Below are 21,372 nucleotides of genomic sequence, written 5' to 3'. Positions count from 1 at the left end.
AGGAATACGTTTCATAAAGAATACAGGAAAGCTGTGTCTATTTGATGGTTATATAAGAGTATCATTGGAAATTCTCAAAAAAGCAATGATAAAATGAAATAAAATAAATTCATTAAAAAGGAAATACAATTCACATACAGAAATCAATAGCTTTCATTTTATACACAATAAACAAGATATAATGGTCAGAAAAGCCCTACTTAGTATAACAACAAAGACTAACATGGAAGAATGTATTTAACAAATAATGTTCAAAATCTATAAAAGTATAAAACAGTCTTGAAAGACTCAACACCATAAATGAATAAATGAAAATATATTCTTTATTCTTGTCCAGAAAATGGTACTGGGCAACATTTGACATTTATTAAAACATAAAGTATCCATGTACCATGCCAGAAACAAGAATAAAGTTCAAATATAATGGATATTTCAATTAAAAAAACACAAGTACAAAAAAGAAAGCATGTGATAATTCCTTTTCAACTTTTATGTCATAAAAAGTTCTCTAACTGTGGCTAAAAATCCAGTAAATAAGGAGACATTAGCTGGGTGTGTTGGTACATGCTTGCAGTCCCAGTACTTGGGAGACTGAAACAGGTTCACAGACAGCCTCAGCTACTTAGTGAGACCCTGTTTCAAAATAAAGAATAAAAAAATAGGACTGGGGATGTAGCTCAGAGGTAGAATATCCCTGGGTTCAATCCCTAGTTCCACACACACAAAAAAAACAATAAATAAGTAAACACTGATAAGCCTAATAACTTTTTTAAGTTATATAGCCTAAAATAGCATGTATAAAATGTGATAAAAATTTATTTTAAATCACAGATATGTATATATCATGTTTTATATATATCATACTTTATATATGTATATGTCATGCTTTATATATCAATTCATTTATACATATAGATGTATATGTATATAACATAAATTTATACATATCTAATATAACATATATAAATTTATTTATATATAAATCTATCTTGAAAACTGGGGACAGGTTAACATTTGAAAATATAAGAATTAGGGCCTATAAAATTTTCTGATCTATTATTATGCAATGGACAAGCTGGACAGAATTTTCAGAATAAAATTTTTCAAAATCCTTTAAATCAACCAATAGCTCACAGCAGGATGGAAACATACTTTAGAAAGAACAAAGGAAAGAAAAGAACTGAATCTTGGTAAGAACAAGTTTTGTGGTAGCTTAACTTGCTCTAGACTCATATCTTTCTCTTCATATTTACTATCCTTGGGGGGAAAAACCAGTTCCTATTTCTGGGGCAAACTGGTATCCATGAAAGAGAAGGTTTGTGGGGGAGCAAATGAAGCTTCATTACCAAAGAAAGCTTGAACATACAAGGCTGTCTGTATTTGACCCATCTCAGAGCTTAGCTGGTATAAAGCATCTGTTCCTTGGGTAGGTAGTAAAGAGAGATGGGATTGTGTGTTAAAATCAAGTTATATAGCAACCTGGGGGCCCAAGCCAGAAGATAACAAGATTTGGGAAAACCACCAAAATTATTACAAGAAAAGCTAAGGCACCAGATAGCCACAGGCTTTGAAAAACTCTAATATATGCCTCATAATGTATAGAAGAAAATGTGCATACCCAGGACTGTGCTCGTGCTCAGGAAAGAGCATAGACTCTTTTCTCACTGACTTTGAGGGTCTACTTAAGTAGGAAGTGAAGGCTAACTTCCTGGTGCTGTGTTGAAGTCTTGTTCTAACATGCACACTAGTGTCCTTTAGCAGAGACTGGGATATTTCTTGGTCCTAGGGATTTAAGAAAATCTCTGTCCAGTCATCACTGTCACTAAGCTAACAGTGGCCATACCAAGCAGGCCATGTCTAGAGAATGAAATGAATGTATAAGAATGACGTTCCATCAAACCAGCAAAGATAAAAATTATCAAAAAGAACCAAATGAAAATTCTAGAATTGAAAAGTATAATTAAATTAAAGATCACACTAAGTCTCAACAGCAGATTTGAGCAGGAAAAAGAAAGACTCAGCAAATATAAAGATATACCAATTGAAATTTTCAAGCCTAAAGGACAGAAAGAAAAAATGAAGTCTTATAGTCCTGTGGAACATTGTTAAGGTTGCCAATGTATGCAACAATAAAATTATAAAAAGAAGAAGATAGAACTGAGTAGAAGGAATACTACATGAGATAATGGGCCCAAACACCTCAAATTTGATGAAAAACATTAATCTACAAATTCAAGAAGCTCAACAAACTCAAAGATAAACTTAGAGATCCATAGCTATACACAAAATTAGTGCTGAAAAATAAAGATAATTTGAAAGTGAAAAACTTAAACAATAGGAACCAACAATTTCACTCCTAAACATTACTCAAGGATTAAAAATAATTATGTGAAAAAGCTTGTAGTTTAACATTGTCATTATTGCTCAAAATGCATAAATTCCACTTATTCACAAGAAAACATTAAAGAAACCCAAATTTGCATTCATAGAAAAAAAAAGACAAAAAATAGAGGAATTATCAGATTAGAAGAAACCAAGAACACACAACTACCAAAGGCAATGTGAAACCCTGCTTTAGATTTTAGGAGAGAAAAGGGTTATAAGGGGGAAAAATGGTGAAAATCAAACAAGGTCTGACAAGTTGACAGTATTTTATCATGGTGAATTTCCTGGATTCAATCATTGTATTGTGGTTAAATAAATATGTATTCACCCTGGGTGAAGGGTGTATGTAAACTTTGAACAATTTTTGCATCTCTTCTTTAAGCTTAACATTCTCTCAAAATAAAATGTTAAAAAGCCGGGTGTGGTGGCACACGCTTGTAATCCTCAAGCTTGGGAGGCTGAGACAGGAGGATCACGCAGGTTCGAAGGCAGCCTTAGCTGGTTTATGAGACCCTGTTTCCAAATAAAATATAAAATAGGTCTGGGAGTGTAGTCCGGAGGTAGAAGGCCCCTGGGTTCCATCCCCAGTACCACCAAATAATAAATAAATAAATAAATAAATAAATAAATAAATAAATAAATAAATAAAATGTAAAAAATAATTGCTAAACAGAATAAATTTAAAGGAGAGCAACCAAAATAGAGAAGAGATGTCATATGAGGAGCTATTTGAATAAATCAGAAATATTAAGCTTAGAAAAAATAAATGGGAGAAACATTCAAAATATTTTTATGTGACACTATGACTTTATTTTATTTGTTTGGAGTGAACCCAGATCGTATATTAAGTCAGAATCCAAAAGCAATAGCTAAGCCGGGTATGGTGGCACATGCTTGTAATCCCAGTACTTGGGAGGCTGAGACAGGGGGATCTGGGTTTGAGTCCAGCCTCAGCTACTTAGTGAGGCCCTCTGCAACTCAGTAAGACCCTGTTTCAAAATAAAGAATAAAAAATAGGGCTAGGGCTGTAGCTCAGAGGTAGAATGCTTCTGGGTTCAATCCTCAGTACCACATACCAAAAAGAAAAACATAAACCACTATATATACACGCAATAGCTTTCAAGTCCCCAAAGAAATATAAATATTTCTCTGTGTGTGTATGTGTGTGTGTGTGTGTGTGTGTGTGTGTGTGTGTGTGTGTGCACGTGCGTGCGATAGCTTTTGATCCCTAAAGAAATCCTGGGAGGAAACATGTCCTTTGTCAGAGAGGAGTTCCAACATGAATAATAACTTGTCAGCAATTCTGTGAGGGTACTCAAAGACTGATGGAGACCGGATTCGATGCTTATAGCATTCTCTTTTTGTCTGGCTTTCACCTTGAGTGTCAAGAGGACCTGGGATCCATGAGAAGCCAAGGGAGATGTAACTCAAGATACTTGTTTGAATTTTTCTCAGAGAGATAAAGGAGTGGCCAAAAGAGCTGAGGATGTTGCTGTGAGAGATAAGACTGTAAACTGGGATAAGGGAACAAGGTGAGCATTAGCAGAATGAACTGCGTGATCTGTAGCCATAAAAAGTCAAATAAACTGAACACATGTAAAACAAGAAGTTCAAGAAGCTAACAAATCTTTGAACAGGAACTTGAAAGATAATATGCTCTGGAGGAAGTGCCTAGAATTTTACTAACACAGCTGGGCGTGGTGGTGCACGCTTGTAATCCCAGCACTGGGGGGAGGCTGAGATGGGAGAATCCTGGTTCAAGGATAGCCTTCGCTACTTAGTGAGGCCCTTTGCAAATCAGTGAGACCCTGCTTCAAAATAAAGGATAAAAAATAACAGGGCTGGAAGTGTAGCTCGGAGGTAGAATGCCCCTGGATTCCATCCCCAGTACCGCAAAAAAAAAAAAAAAAAGACATTTTCTGACCCTTAGATTCTGTGATTCTAAGATATTGGAGGAAAACATGCTTTCAAGATCTCTTTATTTTGGGGTCTGAATAGGTGGAAAATGTTAGTTTAAAGTTGCTACTGATATGTGCAGATGAATTGTGTACATGGGTGTGCAAATGTCCAGCCACAATCAATTATACCCCACACCTATCAAGGAAGAGCAAATCCAGGAGGTGATCTGGACAGCCTTCCTCTTCCACAGATGTATGGATACTTTTGTCAATGCTCAGACAATAGGTAAACAGGCTACCTGTATTTATAAGTTTCTTTCATGATTTTCTTCTTAAGTAATTTAATGACAATAAAGATTCTCATGTGATATCACATTTACCATGCAGAACAATTACCTCTACATAGTTCAAATTAAGAATACAGAGATTTGTCCTCTCTATTAATAACATTTCTTCTAATGTAGCCAGCAAAATTACATTGTCTTCAGAGGATAGAGCAATTTTTAAAATGTGTACTTTAGTTCAGGGGCAGAATAATCAGAGTAGGTTATAATTAAGATTTGTTAAAAGCATCTAAAATAAAACATAAAGCTAGACTACTAGATTAAACTTCTAAAAAACTAACAATCAATTTTAAATATAAGTTATGAACTTAGGCATTTTTCTTATAGTCAGATTGTAAGCTTATAGAAGAGAATTCATTTAGATTTTTTCACTTAATCATTATCAATAGGTATTTGTTGATTTTTCTTAAGTGTTAATGAACATGAATTAGCAACAAAGAAAAACAAAGAATTCTGACAAAGAATGTTGGAAGAACAAAACAGCCTATCATAACTATTATGTCATTTTTACTGTGACTGACATTAATTCACATGTTGGGTTCTTGCTGCTTAGAGGTAGGAATACTGAGATCATGGTAAATCATGTCCTCACAGCCCTCGCCTCTTATGGCATGGCTCTGACACTCTTTTCCAATCACGTTCTCTTTCAGTATTCATATAAAAGGGGTCTCATTAATGGCATATTCTCTATTTCAAGCAATCCTCAGGACCGTATTCCTTTTGCTTCCACCCTGACTGTGACTCACTCCTGTATTCTCTTTCCTTTGTTTGACAAGGTCTCTTTCAGGTTTTCTTTACTTTCAGTAGCCATGAAGACACCCTCCTCTGCCAAATAGGTAACTACTTCCAAAGATACTCAATATAAACCACTCAGAGGAAACTACCTCCAGTCACCACTAGCAACCAATGGCAATCTCTCCGGGGAAGATTTCATTGATTTTTACCTTTTTTTTTTTTTTTCAGTGGAGCAAAAGTGTAGGAGACTTATTAACTTTTAGTACAGTATATGATTCCTCATAACTGCACAGGATTATCTAGCTCAATGATGAAGAATCAATAATGAGCCTATATCGGGTTTCCCATGCTACAGAAAAAAAGTACATTTTAAACTTTAGGACTCTCTGGACCTTTTTCCAAATCAGGTTGAGCAATTTAAATCAAGGTTTAAAAATCCAGGCGAATTTGATCTTATATGTACAAATAAGAAAATTTCTTTATTAGAAGATTTGACACATCTCATATGGCATTTAAAATGTTGAGAGGTTTAGCATTATTTAGCAACCTCCAGGTATATTAGATAATTTTTGCTAAATATATTATGGTGTGATCAGGCATGGTGGCACATGCTTGTAATCCCAATACTTGGGAGGCTGAGACAGGAGGATCTTGGTTCTCGGATAGCCTCAACTACTTAGTGAGGCCTTCTGCAATTTAGTTAAACCTTTGTTTCAAAATAAAGAATAAAAACTAGGGCTGGAGTATCTCTCAGAGGTAGAATGCCCATGGGTTTCATCCCCAGTACCAAATACACACACACACACACACACACACACACACACACAAACACACACACATATGCAGATATAACATATATATATATATATATATATGTGTGTGTGTGTGTATATGTATATACATACACATGCAGCAGAGTGGTGTGATCATTACCACATTTCAGAACTTAATGACTAGATTATAAATTAGAGAAGGGAACATTTGTTAGAAGGTAGTCCAACAAACCAAAAATAATAGAGTTTAAACCAAAGAGGTGGTGATGAAATAAGAGATGAAAATTAAAATAAGAATACTTACTAGAAAGACATTAGGAGTTATACTAGAAAATAATTTTCCACTGTAGGATGTAGAATAGAACTATGAGAAGTAGAAAATAACTTTCAAGTTCATAGCCTCCATACATAGGTAGGTAGTGAACTTTTTGGAAGACAATGTGGATCAAGGCATTTTAGGGGACCAGTTTTAACCCATGGTAAATATGAGACATCAGTGTATCACTGTGTCACTCTGATAAAGATATTTATTAGACACCTAAATATATAATATAAATATGAAGTTCAGAAAAGGGCTTTAGACTAGAGAGATAGCTTTAGGATGTTATCATGCATAAAATGGTAGTAACCCGTGATACTAGATAAGAATGATATGAAAGCGTAGATAAAATCCATTTGTAGAGAACAATAATAAAGTATTTTTAGCACTATTATTTTCTATTGAAACATTAACTAAAAAGCATCTGTGCAGTAAAAGGAAAATCTGAAGAGAAAGCCTATAAAAAATTTTCACCAGCTGGGCGTGGTGATGCACATTTTTAATCCCAGCATTTGGGAGGTTGAGACGGGAGGATTGCGGTTCGCAGACAGCCTCAGCTACTTAGTGAGGCCCTTTGCAATTCAGAGACCCTGTTTCAAAATAAAGAATAAAAAAAAAATAGGGCAGGGGGTGTGGCTTGGAGGTCAAAAGCCCCTAGGTTCCATCCCCAGACCCGCAAAAAAAAAAATCTTCACCAGATATTCCTCTGATAGAAGATTAATATCTAGAATATATAAAGAACTCAAAAAATTAACACCAAGATAAGAAACACAAAAACTGAATTGAATCAACACTTCTTGAAAAAATAAATACAAATGATCAACAAATATATTAAAAACTGTTCAACATCACTAGTAAATAGTAAAATGTAAATAAAAACTACATTGAGATTCTATCTAACTCTAGTTAGAATGACATTCATCAAAAATACAAATAATAATGATAAAAGCTAGTGAAGATATACGGAAATAGAAACTCGTATTTACTCTTGGTCGGACTGTACATTGGTACAACCGCTATGAAACTCACTATGGAGGTTCCTCAAAAGACTAGAAAAGGAACCATCTGAGCTAACTATATCACTCTTCAGAATATTTCTTTAAGAATTAAAGTCAGAATACCATAGCGATACATGCATACACATGTTTATAGCAGTACAATTCACAATAGTTGAATTATGGAACCAACCTAAGAGTTCATCAATAGATGAAGGATAAAGAAAAGTGGTGAATCCACACAACAGAGAACATATGTAATGTTAAAACTGTCTTCAAATAAGCCCTGTCTTTTTAAGGATTCATGAAAGGAATGAGCTGCTGGATACCAGGCAAAGGCCTGGTTACTTCATATTTAATGAATGATGATGAATTACCTATAATTAATCCTGGCACTGCAAGATCTAAATTAATGACAGAGATAAAAAAAGTGTGAAAAATTATGATTTCAAGAAGACACTATCATTCCTTTCTAGAGGAGTATATATAGGTTTTCAGAATGCCAAGAGGACAAAATATAACACTACAAAGTAATCAATATAAAAATCTCTTCAAATATCAATTTAAAAACAAAATTATTACAAAGAGCATTTTAGTGTGTGTGTGTGTGTGTGTGTGTGTGTGTATGTGTGTGTATTTCAGGGTGCTTTACATAGCTAGTCTTCTTTTGCTGAATGTGGTACATGGTATGTGTCTGATTGTCCATGTGTGAAACACATTTGCAAATGTTATCAGCAAGTATTTATCAAGTATATAACTGATTAGAAGAAATAGTATTACAGAAATAACTTTTGCTTATACAATACTTTACCCTTTTTCACCTATATTCACAACCACCTGTGAGATAATTAGGTAATATTGTCCTCATATGTTTGTGAATAGGCGCTTCTTTCTTATTTAAGATTTTACTTTTCATCTTATTTTCATTTTAGACCAAAGTGGCAGGTTAAGCTTTAATATTACAAAGGTTCTGTTTGGTTTGCTTTTTTTCCCTGCATGTGGAATCGATAAAGGGGCCGAGCAGTCTTCATTACTACAAGATATGTGTATGTGTGTATATGTGTGTTAAAAAGTATAAACTTTTGTAATATAAGTGTTTGGGAGGCTGAGACTGGAGGATTGAGATTCTCAGACAGCCTCAACTACTTAGTGAGGCCCTTTGCAACTCAGTGAGACCCTGTTTCAAAATAAAGACTAAAAAATGGGTCTGGGGGTGTAGCTTGGAGGTAGAATGCTCCTGGGTTCTAACCTTAATAATGCAAAAAAAAGTGTAAATTTCAAGATTACTAGGGCACTTAAATAAGACTGTTAGCCGGGCATGGTGGCGCACGCTTGTAATCCCAGCATTCGGGAGGCTGAGACCAGAGGATCGCGGTTCGCGGACAGCCTCAGCTACTTAGTGAGGCCCTCTGCAACTCAGTGAGACCCGGTTTCAAAATAAAGAATAAAAAAACAGGGATGGGGGTATCACTCGGAGGTCAAATGCCCATGGGTTCCATCCCCAGACCCGCAAAAAAATAAAAATAAATAAATAAATAAATAAATAAGACTGTGTAGGAAGGACACTATCTAGTTCACATGTGCTTTGCAGACTGTATTCACTTGGATACTGCCTTTGATATATAAGGATCTTACGAGATGGTAGCACCTATCACCCTATACTCCCCTTGAACACACACTCCTTGGATAATGTGTTCACCCCAAAGTTTTCCACTGATTATCAAAATTTTCCTAATGCCTTGATTTTGCTAGATACTAGTATTTGCCTTACCTAACAAACTAAATTACGCTGAGGTACAAATTACGGTAAGCTCTTTAATACACCAGTTCACCAGGGAAAATTGCACCTATCACAAGACCTTGAGAGGCAGTATGTTCTTATTTAAAGAAATAATAAAGTTCAGACAGTGTGCCAAGAATGTCAAGGTCCTCTTGGTGGGCCTTCAGTCATACGTCTTAGGCAACTGCGTCCACCATCTACTAGGAAAGCTGCCGAGGTACAAAAAGAGCTGAGAAGGCAAAGGTCTTGCCCGGGTGTACTTACAGGTCGCTGTGAACGAGTCCGTAGATCTGCGGCATGCTCTGACTGTAGATTCCTCTCAAAATAACTATGAGGAGAATCACCACAAAAGATGGAAGTCCCCAACTCAGGAGGAAAAACAGCAGATAGCGCCTCTCTGTGTGTTCATCATTCATCACCAGCACATACCAGAAGTTCACAGACTAAGGGAGGAAACAAAAATGAACAGACTCTGGTTTAACGGCATGGGACACAAACTTACCTGGCTTAGACACTAAGAGTCGCCAACTAATAGAGGCCTAGGGTCTACCTAATAATTATAGTCTCCAGTTGATGTATTTTCTTAGTTTATGCATTCATTCTTTAATACCTTCAAGAAACTTAAAACACTGGAAAAGTCTGGAAATTTAGTAAAATATTAAGTTTATTTATTTTTCCTTCCTTAGCTCTGATTTCATCTCAGCCATAACCTTCAGTGATTGTTGTATAAATCTGTTTTTGAAGAAACATGCTGTACTCTTTAAGTTTACTTCTCAGGTGAACAACTTCTGATGATGCTAATGAAGTGAATGGTCCTAAGTTTTCAAACCTTTTTTTTTTGACAATTTTTATTTATTGAGGATCTAACCTATGGCAGGACCAGACACTGTTCCTCTGAATGAAAATATTATTATGAAGACAACCCTAGGCTTGGTTTTCAGTGAGAGAAACAGAATAGGAAACAAAATGACCACGCACAGAGGAAAAACTGTGATGGGGAAGGTTTTGTGATCTGATATTCTCTCTTAGCTTGTACTCATTCATTCATTCTCTCTCTATCTCTCTCTCTCTCTCTTTCTCTCTCTTTCTCTCTCTCTCCCTCCCTCCCTCCCTCCCTCTCTCTCTTTCTTCCTCCCTCTCTCCATCCTTCCTTCCCTCCCTCCCTCCCTCCTTCCCTCAGCAAATATTGGAGTGCTTTTCCAAAGACCAGTCTAGCCAGTTGGGAATATAGCTGTAAAAGACACAAAGAAGGTATTTATTATCCTGAATCTCAGATTCCAAAAAAGTGGGTAATAAATAATTAAAGGTGATATTTATTTTATATTAATAATCATGTGTTTTTTGTGGCACTGTAGATGGAACCCAGGAGCATTCTATCTTCAAGTTACACCCCAGCCTTATTTTTTATTTTTAAATAGGGTCTCACTGTGTGGCAAAGGGCTCACTAAGTAGCTGAGGCTGTCTGCAAACTGTGATCCTCCTGTCTTAGTCTCTCAAATGCTGGGATTACAAGTGTGCACCACCACGCCCAGCTCTGTATCATTTCCTATAACTCCTATTACTAACATACTAAAGGAGTAAGTACATAGAGACTAAAGGAATGTGAAGACAGCTCAGGTAAATGGAAGGGAGAAACAGGCCCATAAATGTTATTTTGGCTCCCAAACTTGCACCTACCTTGTATCAAGGCCAAACCTGGCAATTGTATATTTTGTCTCTTAGTACTTTCTCTCCATGAGTTGTTCTTATATTTAACTGTCATTTAGTGCAGTAGCTATATTGAATTCCAAGCTATGCATACCCATGGTTCCACACCTATTCATTAGTACCTATTCATTTATACCTATTCACATCTAGTACAGGAACAATACTGAATGTTATGATATGCAGATTTCATACCTGTTTTCCATTTCATACCTATTCATCCTTTTCAATTTAATGTGATAGAAAGAATGTGAGTATAGATGAATTACACACACACACACATACATACACACACGGAGCTATACATATGTTACATTAGTGGATATAGTCTTGGGCAAGTAATAACATTTCCAGAGCCTCAGTTTCCTTATGTGTACAAGATTATTATAAAGATTACATGAGATATTGCATGCAAAGCACTCAAGGATGTGCTCACCATTGGAAAAAATGAACTCCCTTAAGTCTCCTATGAGCATATGGCAAAAGAGAAATCGCTCAAGACCAGAAGTGAACGGTGATAAAGCATAGCCCTTCCATGTGGGAAGTAAGAATGCCGAGCACTTATGGGAAGGCACTGCGATGCTGTTTACTGAGGCTGCCAAGTAGATTTTATCTGGACCAAATCAGCCGTCAGGGATTAGTATTAGGCTAAAGTAGGAAAGGCTAAAGATGATTGGTTATTCGGAGATTTTTGTCTTTGAATTTTATTTTCTGTCAGCACTCCTTATCTTTATGTACCGCTCCTTATATTTATAATTACAAAGCATGTTTTGAATTGCAGCATATGTAAATTTGTTCTAACTCCTTTTTAAAAATGATTAGGTCCTATATTTTGGCTATTACATATTGTGCTGCTATGAACATAGGTATGCATATGTTGCTGTATTTCTCTGAATTCAACCCCTTTGGAAAGATACCCAGGAGTGCTATAGCTGGATCATATGGTGGATCTATTCCCACCTTTCTTAGGAATCTCCACACAGATCTCCATAGTGGCTGAACTAGTTTGCATTCCTACCAACAGTGTAAAAGAGTTCCTCTTTCCCCACATCCTCGCCAGCATTTGTTGTTGTTTGATTTCTTTATGCTTGCCACTCTGACTGGGGTTAGATGGAATCTCAGTGTAGTTTTGATTTGCATCTCCCTGATGGCCAGTGATGAAGAACATCTTTTCATGTATCTATTGGCCCTTTGTATCTCTTCTTTTGTGAAGTGTCTATTTAGTTCATTTGCCCATTTCTTGATTGGGTTGTTTGTATAACCCAGATCTCCATCAACAGATGAATGGATAGCAAAACTCTGGGAAATACACACAATGGAATTCTATTCAGCCATAAAGAAGAACAAAATTATATAATTTGCAAGAAGATGGAAAGCCCTGGAAAACATTATGTTAAGTGAGATCAGCCAAGCACAGAAGGAGAAGGTACATATGTTTCCTCTAATATGCCCAAACTAGGAAACACAGAGGATACCAGTGGGACTCCAGATAATGGAGGGGAAATATCAGCAAAGCTTGAATGGAAAGATAGGAGAGGAGGAAGGCTGATCTTGATTAATGAGGGTCTACATCTGAACATGCGTAAAATTATGAACATGACATGGTTAACCTGGTCAACCATTGGTGGGAGGGGGGAAGGGAAAACGGGGGTGGGGGGGAGAGGGCACCAAATATAGTTCAAATATATACTATTTATGTTCAATAAAAAATTTGTTAAAAAAATTAAAAATATAAAAAAATGATTAGGTCCCAAAGTTTATTTCCCCTCCTTTTAGATTAAGCAAAGGGATGTGGACCCAAGTAAGTGGGGTGTGTCAAGTATTGGACTCTGAGATAATCAATACTGCCTCTGACAGGATGAAAAGTCCTGCAATATGTAAAGATCCCTGACCAATCTACCTTCAGAATATTACATGCTGACCAATAAGTGGGTATCTGTGTGTGTCCAAGTAACATGGTAACTTGGTGCAGTAGGAGGAAGAATGCGGAAGGAAAGTACAGATTGGTGGGAATGCCTTTTTTATTTTTTGTAATATTGAACCCAGAGGTATTCTACCTCTGAGCTTATATTACTTATATCACTTATTTTTTATTTGGAAATAGGGTCTCCCTAGGTTGCTGAAAGCCTCACTAAGTTGTTGAGACTGGCTTCAAACTTGCAATCCTCCAGTCTCAGCCTCCCAAGTACTGGGATTAAAGGCATTTGCCACCAGACTTAGTGACTTCTAAATGGATTCATCATGACACAGATTGGAACATTTAAAATGTCTGCTTTTAAAGTGATAAACATTGGTTCCAGCAGTTAGGATCACTGGGGCTTTCAGCAACTGTCTGACCTTTACCATTGGCTCAGATAAGACTGAGATAAGTCTAATAGCTCATTAGATTTATGCATGCAATGCTTCTAGGGCTTTCCTGAATTCTCGAATACTTAAGAAAAAACAAGCTCCAAACTGTCACAAGTACTTGTCAATTTGAAAAAAAAAAAACAACCACATAAATTATTTCTTAACAGAATCTAACCACTAAAATATACTCTATGGGCAACATTTTTCATTATGCATTGTTTTCTAAGTTATGGAATCTAAATACTACGTAACAAAACATTTAATTTTTCTAGAAACATTGTGTGGTCTACACATAAGGTTTGCTTTGACTAATTTCAAATCTTAGTTGAATTTTATTTTAATATATTAAGTGAATACATCTTGGGATAGACACCTAGCTCATAAACTCCCCTTTTCTAAACCCAGCGCCCTCATTTCCCACTACACTGGGGAGTGGGCTTGGCAGCTCTTGTGCTTCACGACCCTGCTCCCTGGCCATAACTGATTTGGTCAGGGGGCCAGACCTGACCCAGCCTTGGCCAATCATCCATCACTGGGCACCTTCTACCTCCAAGCTGGATAACTGAAATAAGTAAATGAGTGGACTGGAGTGGTGAGTAGCCATGGGCACAGCAAAGAAAGCAAGTGTGGTGATACAGAACACTGGACAGAGAAAGCCTTCTGCTATGCTTATGGTCCCCTGTGGGCTCTGACTGCACTAAAAGCTCTTGAGCCCAAAGAGGTATCTAGGTTCTTATTTTTCTTATTGCAATTTCAATGTTTCTTTAAATGAACTTAGTTTTTCTTCCTTCTTCCAAAATAACTTGATTGAAAGATATATTGTTATCCTCAAGCAGTGGGATTAAAACTTCTAGTTATCTTTAAGTAAAAAAAAAAAGGTGATAGCCATTTGACTATTTTCCTGTTCCTGAAATTATGGCTCCTCCCTTGTAATCTAATTTAAGAGTATTAGAGATCAACATCTAGCCATTTGTGGTGGTTCATGCCTGTAATACCAGTACTTGTGCGGCTGAGACAGGAGGATTGAAGAACAGACAGCAAAATTTAGCAAGACTTAGCAACCTAGTCAACCTAGTGCAACCCTGTTTTAAAATAAAAAATAAAGTAGGGCTTGGGGTGTAGCTAAAATATAGAATGCCTCTGGGTTTAGTCCCTAGTACCGCACACACAAAAAAGAAGAGGAAGAAAGAAAGAAAGAAAGAAAGAAAGAAAGAAAGAAAGAAAGAAAGAAAGAAAGAAAGAAAGAAAGGAGGGAGGGAGGGAGGGAGGGAGGGAGGGAGGGAGGGAGGGAGGGAGGGAAAAGACCAACATGCTTGTGCAGCAAGCTTATGTTGACGGACACAGCCTAGGTGATTGACGTGACTTAGGACCGATGAGTTTACACAATGCTGTAACTACAGAACACAAGTTAATTGGTGTCACTCTCATCCAAACATGCCTCATGCTGAGCACAACTTGTCTATCTTACACTTCTGCTAATGACTAAATGTGAACTGAACATTGCAATATCCAAGTCTCTACATTTCTATCTCTAAGCTCCAAACTGTTGTTAGAGACACAGTATAAGTCATCTCAGGACCAGCTGATCATCTGGGTGTGTGGGGAAGGACAAGCAGTTGCTGAAAGGTCCAGCGATCCTGATTGATGGGACCAATGTCCATCTGTGTAAAAGTAGACATTCTGAAAATGTTCCAGTCCTCATCATGATGAATCAGTTGAGAATTCTCAAGCCAAAATTTTATCTCAAAATTTACCAGCTATTTTAATCTGACTTGACTGTTTCAATACTTCATACATACTCAGAATGCCAAGTTTTCTAGTGTTAAGGTCATTCATATTGGGTATGATATAGTCTTTGAATGTAAGTTCAGAGAGATTAAAAATGTTGTCAACAATATAGACCACCAAATTGGTCATATTGAGACAAGGGAAAATATATTTTGCAAGTTTAAAAAATTGGTAATGTTACCAACATCATTGGACCACCACCTTCTTATTTTTGTTATTGCTCATCAATAAAGGATGATGTATTCGATTTTACATATTTATCACAATTGCCAGTATAGTAGAATTATCTGGATAAATGTATTTGAGAGAATTTAAAGACAACTTGAATAAATGTAAGGGACTCTATGTAATTATATTTTTGAAATTTTCTATGGTAAATAGAATCTGTAAAAATTAGAAAAGGAGAATTTTTAAAGCTCCCTCCCAAGATAAACTCCAAGATGAATACTGTGAATAATTAATGGCATAAATAATGATTTTTTCAACTTATAAAAACGTATATGATGGGGTGATTAATGGCTTGCTTTGGGTTCTGGACATGGTTCTGAATAGATAAGCTGTCTGTTTTTGGCCAGTATCATTTGACACTTTGGTGTTTCGATTTCTTCCTCTGATAAAAGAAGAAGTTAAACTATAATTATTAACTATTTCCTAATATATGTGATTGAACTGTTTTAGAGATGATAATTTCTCAACTAAAAGTTTAATGGCATTACTGTACTGGCTACAGATTCTGGCAGCAATACAGACCTTTTAGATCATCTGACCTAATCTGATCATCTGATCATCTGACCTTATCGACGAGGGGACTGAGGCAGGCAGAGCAAAGCATAGCTTTTCTCATCATGACCTAGGAAGTAGAACACAGCTCAAAGTGCACACCAAAGACTGATTGAATTTAAGATTTACTTTCATAGAAATTAATAAAAATATTGACAATATCATCACATGCACGGAGCTAATTTTCTTGTCCTTATCCTTCCCCCAATTTCTATGTGAGTGGGGGCATTTTCCTGGTATGACATTATATAGAGATGATCAATGCTTTTTTCCTGCTTATTCTGGGCTAACATTTTAAGAAAACTGATAAAGGATTATTAAAATATAAATGGCTAAATCATAACTGGGCTCTCTGGCAGATTAATTTTTATATACTTAAGCACAGACATTAAATTTTATAATCTCTAGTAATATTCTTCGCATATAATCTTTACTGAGAAATATTAAATAAAGATATACACAACTGTTTTTGCATATTTAACATTCTATATAGGTACAGTTCTGAATTTGTTTGTACATATGTAATCTTGTTCGAGAAAAAAATGTGTGTACATTAAGCTACATCTCAATTAATCAAAATAACTTCTCTCATGCTTTATTATGCTTTCTCTACGCAGGCAGAAAGGGGATGGGAGAAGTACATTTCCCAGAATTAGCAATTGAGGCTGTTATAATTTAAACTAATTCTGTTAAAAATGCAAACAAGTAACCAAAATACCCAGATGTAATTTAGGTCAAATATAGATAGGAATAAATGAAAATGATTATATGGCTGTAAGCATATCTACTAACATTCCCAGATAGAAATCTATTTATTTTTAAAGTAATATTTTTTAGGGACCACTATTTTCCAAATATCTGTATAGAAAAATAAAAAAAAAACTTTTCTTATTAAATGTTTTATTATCTAGGTCATAATTATGCTTTCATATGCTCATAAATACAAATTCACTAGTTATTCATCCATCTTCATATAATGCACATTAATAGTAAAATACACAAGAGAAATGCCTCTTTCTTTTAGTTTACAAGTAGGCTATTTAAACTCCACAATTTTTTAAGGGATATGGAATAAAGATTGGTATCCAGGCTCTTGTTTGATATTTGGTAATTAATTGGTTTGTCAGAATCCTTGAACTGATGGACAGCAGAGATCACAGATGCTATTAATCCTACCCATTATCATATGCTTCTAATCATTCATTTCAGATGATAATCAAAGAAATGTTACCTCATGTCCTTGTTCCAGTTCTCCTCCTTCTTTCTTAATATTTATTGCAAGAAATGAATTGCAGGGCGCTTTGAGGATTGGAGAATTCAGTGTTTCCTGGGTATGTCATTTTTATCTCTGTAATTACCAGCCTGTTGTCCTTAATACTTTTGATGTCTCCTCAAATTAAATCAATGACAAAGGAAAACAGGGCTAATTTTAGCATTTCCCATTCTGTTGCTATGCTCTGGCACTAAGTAACCTTTCTACCAAGGGATAAATAGCCTAATAAATATTTGCTTCTTCATAGCCTAGATATATGGAGATCTTAAAGCATGAGATATAAGTAAATACTCAAGAAAAATTGTAAAATGATTTCTAACCTTATTTTACCATTTAAAATGTTCTTCAAATAAATTTTAGTTTCAGAATACAACATTCTATTTTGGATTAAACTGTGTTTTTAGGGATGAAATGAGCAAAGCTTAAAGACAATCCAAGACGTGGGCATTTTTCAAAATTGAGGCAGATTGCCGTACAGAGATTTAACAGGATGACAGGAAGCGATAAAAAGAGCTGGGCCAAATGAAAATACAAACAAAGCTACGTTTCTGCTTATCTCCACTGTATATAAATATCTCAAATAATTTACTTGCAACTTATTTTTCTTCCTGGGTTAACTCATGATCTGGCAAACCAACTTGGAGTATGTTTCATGTAAACATGAACAGTCCAGAAATAATTTCTAGGAATTTAATCTATGGATGCTCCCTAAGTAAACAAATAGAGGGCAAGGACATTCAAGGAGACATTGTCACAATGTAAAAAATAACTGGCAAAACCCAGAATCTCAAGAATCAGAGACCAGAAAAATAAATTATGAAATAAGCACATTAGAGTATAGAAAAAGTATAGCTATATGTGGTAAACTTAAAGATGACCAACTTTATATACACAAACATATACATATATACATTGATCAAAGTATATACATGCACATGGATGCACAAGTGTGCTTGTTTATGCATTTGTAAATATTTGTCTGTATTTGTCTATTCGTGGAATACTTAAGGAGGGACGCACAGGAACTCATTAGTAGTGTTTAGCTTTGGGTGTGGCATTGAGGGTAGAGCAAAAAATGAATAGGCAAAACGGCAAGAAAGAAAAGTACTTTTATATTTTTTCTCAATTGTTTGTGTCCTGTACCATTAGTATTTGCCATCTCTAAAATCAAAGCAAATCAAACCAGAAAAAAAAATTTAAACCATCAAAATAAAGACATTGCAGGATTTTGAATTCTCATGGTCAATCTTTCTTAAAGTAAACATGACCCTGCTGTGTTAGGGAAGCGGGAAATGATTTCAATAATTCCACTGAGTGCTCGTTTATGAAGAGCAAACAGAAAGATAACTCGATACCCATGGCAAAAAAAGGGAATTTGTGAGTTGTTGGCTTTGATACTATATTCCCACCATTCATGGTATACTTCTCTGTCAAAGACAGAGGAATCCTGAGAAACAGCCAAGGCCATTAGTGATGGAGCCTTCTATAAGCCATGCATGTACTTTAATAGAAGGCGTAGGGCTCATTTAGTTTGCTAAGGCTTTGCAGCTAGTTAGTGACTGCTTCTTTCCACTGTATCAAACTGGTTCTCTCTTTTGTATAACAGGTGTAAATTATATTGAAGAAGCAGAATATTGAACATATTTCAAAGTCTCTGATATTTTAGCTGCACATAATAGGTTAACCAATACTATGAGGAAATATATGTAGATTTTACAGTTTGTGCCAGGTACCATTCCAAGCATTAATTTCTTTTATCTTCCCACAATCCTCAAAGAGAGGTACAATTATTACCACTTAATGTACCTGACAAGAAACACAGGCTCAGACAGCAATTTGTTTACCAATAAAATTTTTCTTTAGCTACTTTAAAATATGGTACTAAAAGTATATGTTGTAAAAGTAAAATAACTTTTCAAAATAAAGTCATTTAAATGCATTTATCCTGAGTTTGAAATATAGTGCAGATAAAAATAAACATTAGTAATTTTGACATTCTTAGTCCAATGTTAAAAATTAATGATTAGCTTATTGTCATTATAAACTGTGTACACACATAGTATCAGAATAGAATCAGATTACCTTCTATAGTGCTAAAATATAAAGTAGTATTACTAGTCTTAATATTCTTTCAATTTTTAACCCAATTTGACTAATAGTATTGAATTAATATAGTGCAATCTTCTACATAATGTTTTAAAAATTAATACCAGTAAAAAAAAAACAAAGTTTTTAACACATAGCATTTTATAAATGGGAAAATATAGGCTGGTAAAGTGACAACCTCTGACCACAAAATAACTTATTAAAAGCAACTTACCTAGAATTCAGAACTTATTGAATTTTTTCCCTTGCGGCTACACCACAAACCATGAAAAATGTGTGGTGTACCATCTGAAATACATTAAACTTCACTGGCAGTTTAAATATAGTTTTCCTAAACCATAAGCCAGACAGAAATCTAATTAATTTACTAAAATGTGCATCAGCCACAATCAAATTTACTTAAGACAAGAAGGGATAAAAAAAAATACCAATTTCCATAAAATTGGGTGAAATCTTGTGTGTGTGTGTGTGTGTGTGTGTGTGTGTGTGTGTGTGTATGTGTGTGTGTGTGTGTGTGTGTGTTACTGGGGGTGGAATCCAGAGGCTTTTCTACCTCTGGGCTATAGTCCTAGACCTATTTTTTTATACTTTATTTGGAAACAGGGTCTCACTAAGTTGCTGAGAGCCTCACTAAGTAGCTGAGGCTGGCTTTGCACCTGTGCGATCCTCCTGTCTCATCCCCTCAAGTGCTGGGATTACAAGTGTGCACCACCACGCCTGGCTCGGGTGAAATCTTATTTATCATCCTGTTTAACACCCCCCCAAAGCAAGAAATGTATGTATAACATCTTTAAATTGCCCCCACCTGTTTGAATATATTTGAATGATTTTTGAACTTCTAACAGTTCTGTTGCCACTGAAAGCTCTTAACCCCCCCAAAAAATTTGCTTCTCTAATCTTTGGCCCATTTGTTCTGCCAGATGGAGCTATCTAGTCCATCGCCAACCCTATCCTAGTAGCAACCCTTCCGGTATTTGTAAGCAGCATCACATCTGCCTAACTTCTTTCCAGGTTAGTTATGTCCAGCTGCCTCAATGTTTCTTAAAGGTTAATTTTCCAACTTCCATTGGATGGTTACTGTTCCCACTGAAAAATGACCCATGCAAGTGCTTACTACATTCCTAGGTAGACTGAACACTGTAGATAACAATGTAGCCATACTTCCATAACTGTTATCAATGTAACCTAGGTCTGTGTGGTGTTCTGGTCACACATTTGATTGTTATGAGCTCATGTGAAATTAAAATTTTGAGTCATCTACATTCAATTGATCGGATGATGTCTCTTTCATCCTGGTGTTCAACTATCAGTACAGTTTCTCTGTATTGGTTCTACCACCAATCTTTTTTTTTTTTTTTCCGTGGGTCTGGGGATGGAACCCAGGGGCATTCTACCTCCAAGTTATACCCCCTCCCCTAGTTTTTATTCTTTATTTTGAAACAGGGTCTCACTAAGTTGCAGAGGGTCTCACTAAGCAGCTGAGGCTGTCTGCGAACTGCGATCCTCCGGTCTCAGTCTCCCGAATGCTGGGATTACAAGTATGCACCGTCATGCCTGGCTCTCTACCAGCAATCTTAACACAGGCAGCTTGCTGTTTTAACTATCCTTGTGGCTCTGTATCATCTGCAAATCTGATAAGTGGTTTCTTGTATTTTTATCCGACTCATTCATTAAAAAAAAAAAAACACTCTGAATAGGTCAATGACATTCACAAAGACCTTCAGCACACAACTAGAGACCTCACTTCAGCCAGATACTTATTAAACCTACATAGGCACATATTAAAAAGTAGCTTAGATAAACTTCTAAAAAGTTCTGCAACCTGGAAATCCTAGGAATTTATTTCAGTTTCGTTAGATTTTTAAGTTTTATGTGACATCGTTTAGATTTATTTTTTAAGTTTGGAGGCAAGGGTTTGCATATGTTCCATGATTGGATCTGTTCAAACAGCTATAAAAACCTTGTTCTATGAGCTGGGCATTACTATCTCCATGTGCAGATTTAGAGACAAACCCGGGAGTGAGGTGATAATTTGATTAAGTTTACCCAGATAGTAGTATGGAATTCGAGCATAGATCTAAGGCTCCACATGTTCTAATTAGTTTTGTTAACTAATAGTTCACTCTCCTCCATTATCACCATT

At 35.8% G+C, this 21,372-nt stretch overlaps 1 protein-coding gene across 1 annotated transcript in view; it reads right to left on the bottom strand.

Moving 5' to 3' along the window:
- Positions 1-21,372, bottom strand: part of ADGRV1 (adhesion G protein-coupled receptor V1) — a gene marked incomplete at both ends in the record, with an annotated part of 566,633 nt that overhangs the window by 183,775 nt on the left and 361,486 nt on the right. Inside the window, one exon of the mRNA XM_080707128.1 lies at positions 9,494-9,672. Within this exon, the coding sequence (XP_080563254.1) occupies positions 9,494-9,672 (179 nt within the window). The remainder of the gene's footprint in view (positions 1-9,493; positions 9,673-21,372) is intronic.

The sequence above is a fragment of the Muscardinus avellanarius genome (assembly GCF_963383645.1).
Source record: "Muscardinus avellanarius genome assembly, chromosome: 1".
Lineage (NCBI taxonomy): Eukaryota > Metazoa > Chordata > Mammalia > Rodentia > Gliridae > Muscardinus > Muscardinus avellanarius.
This window is presented reverse-complemented; position numbering and strand designations above follow the sequence as displayed.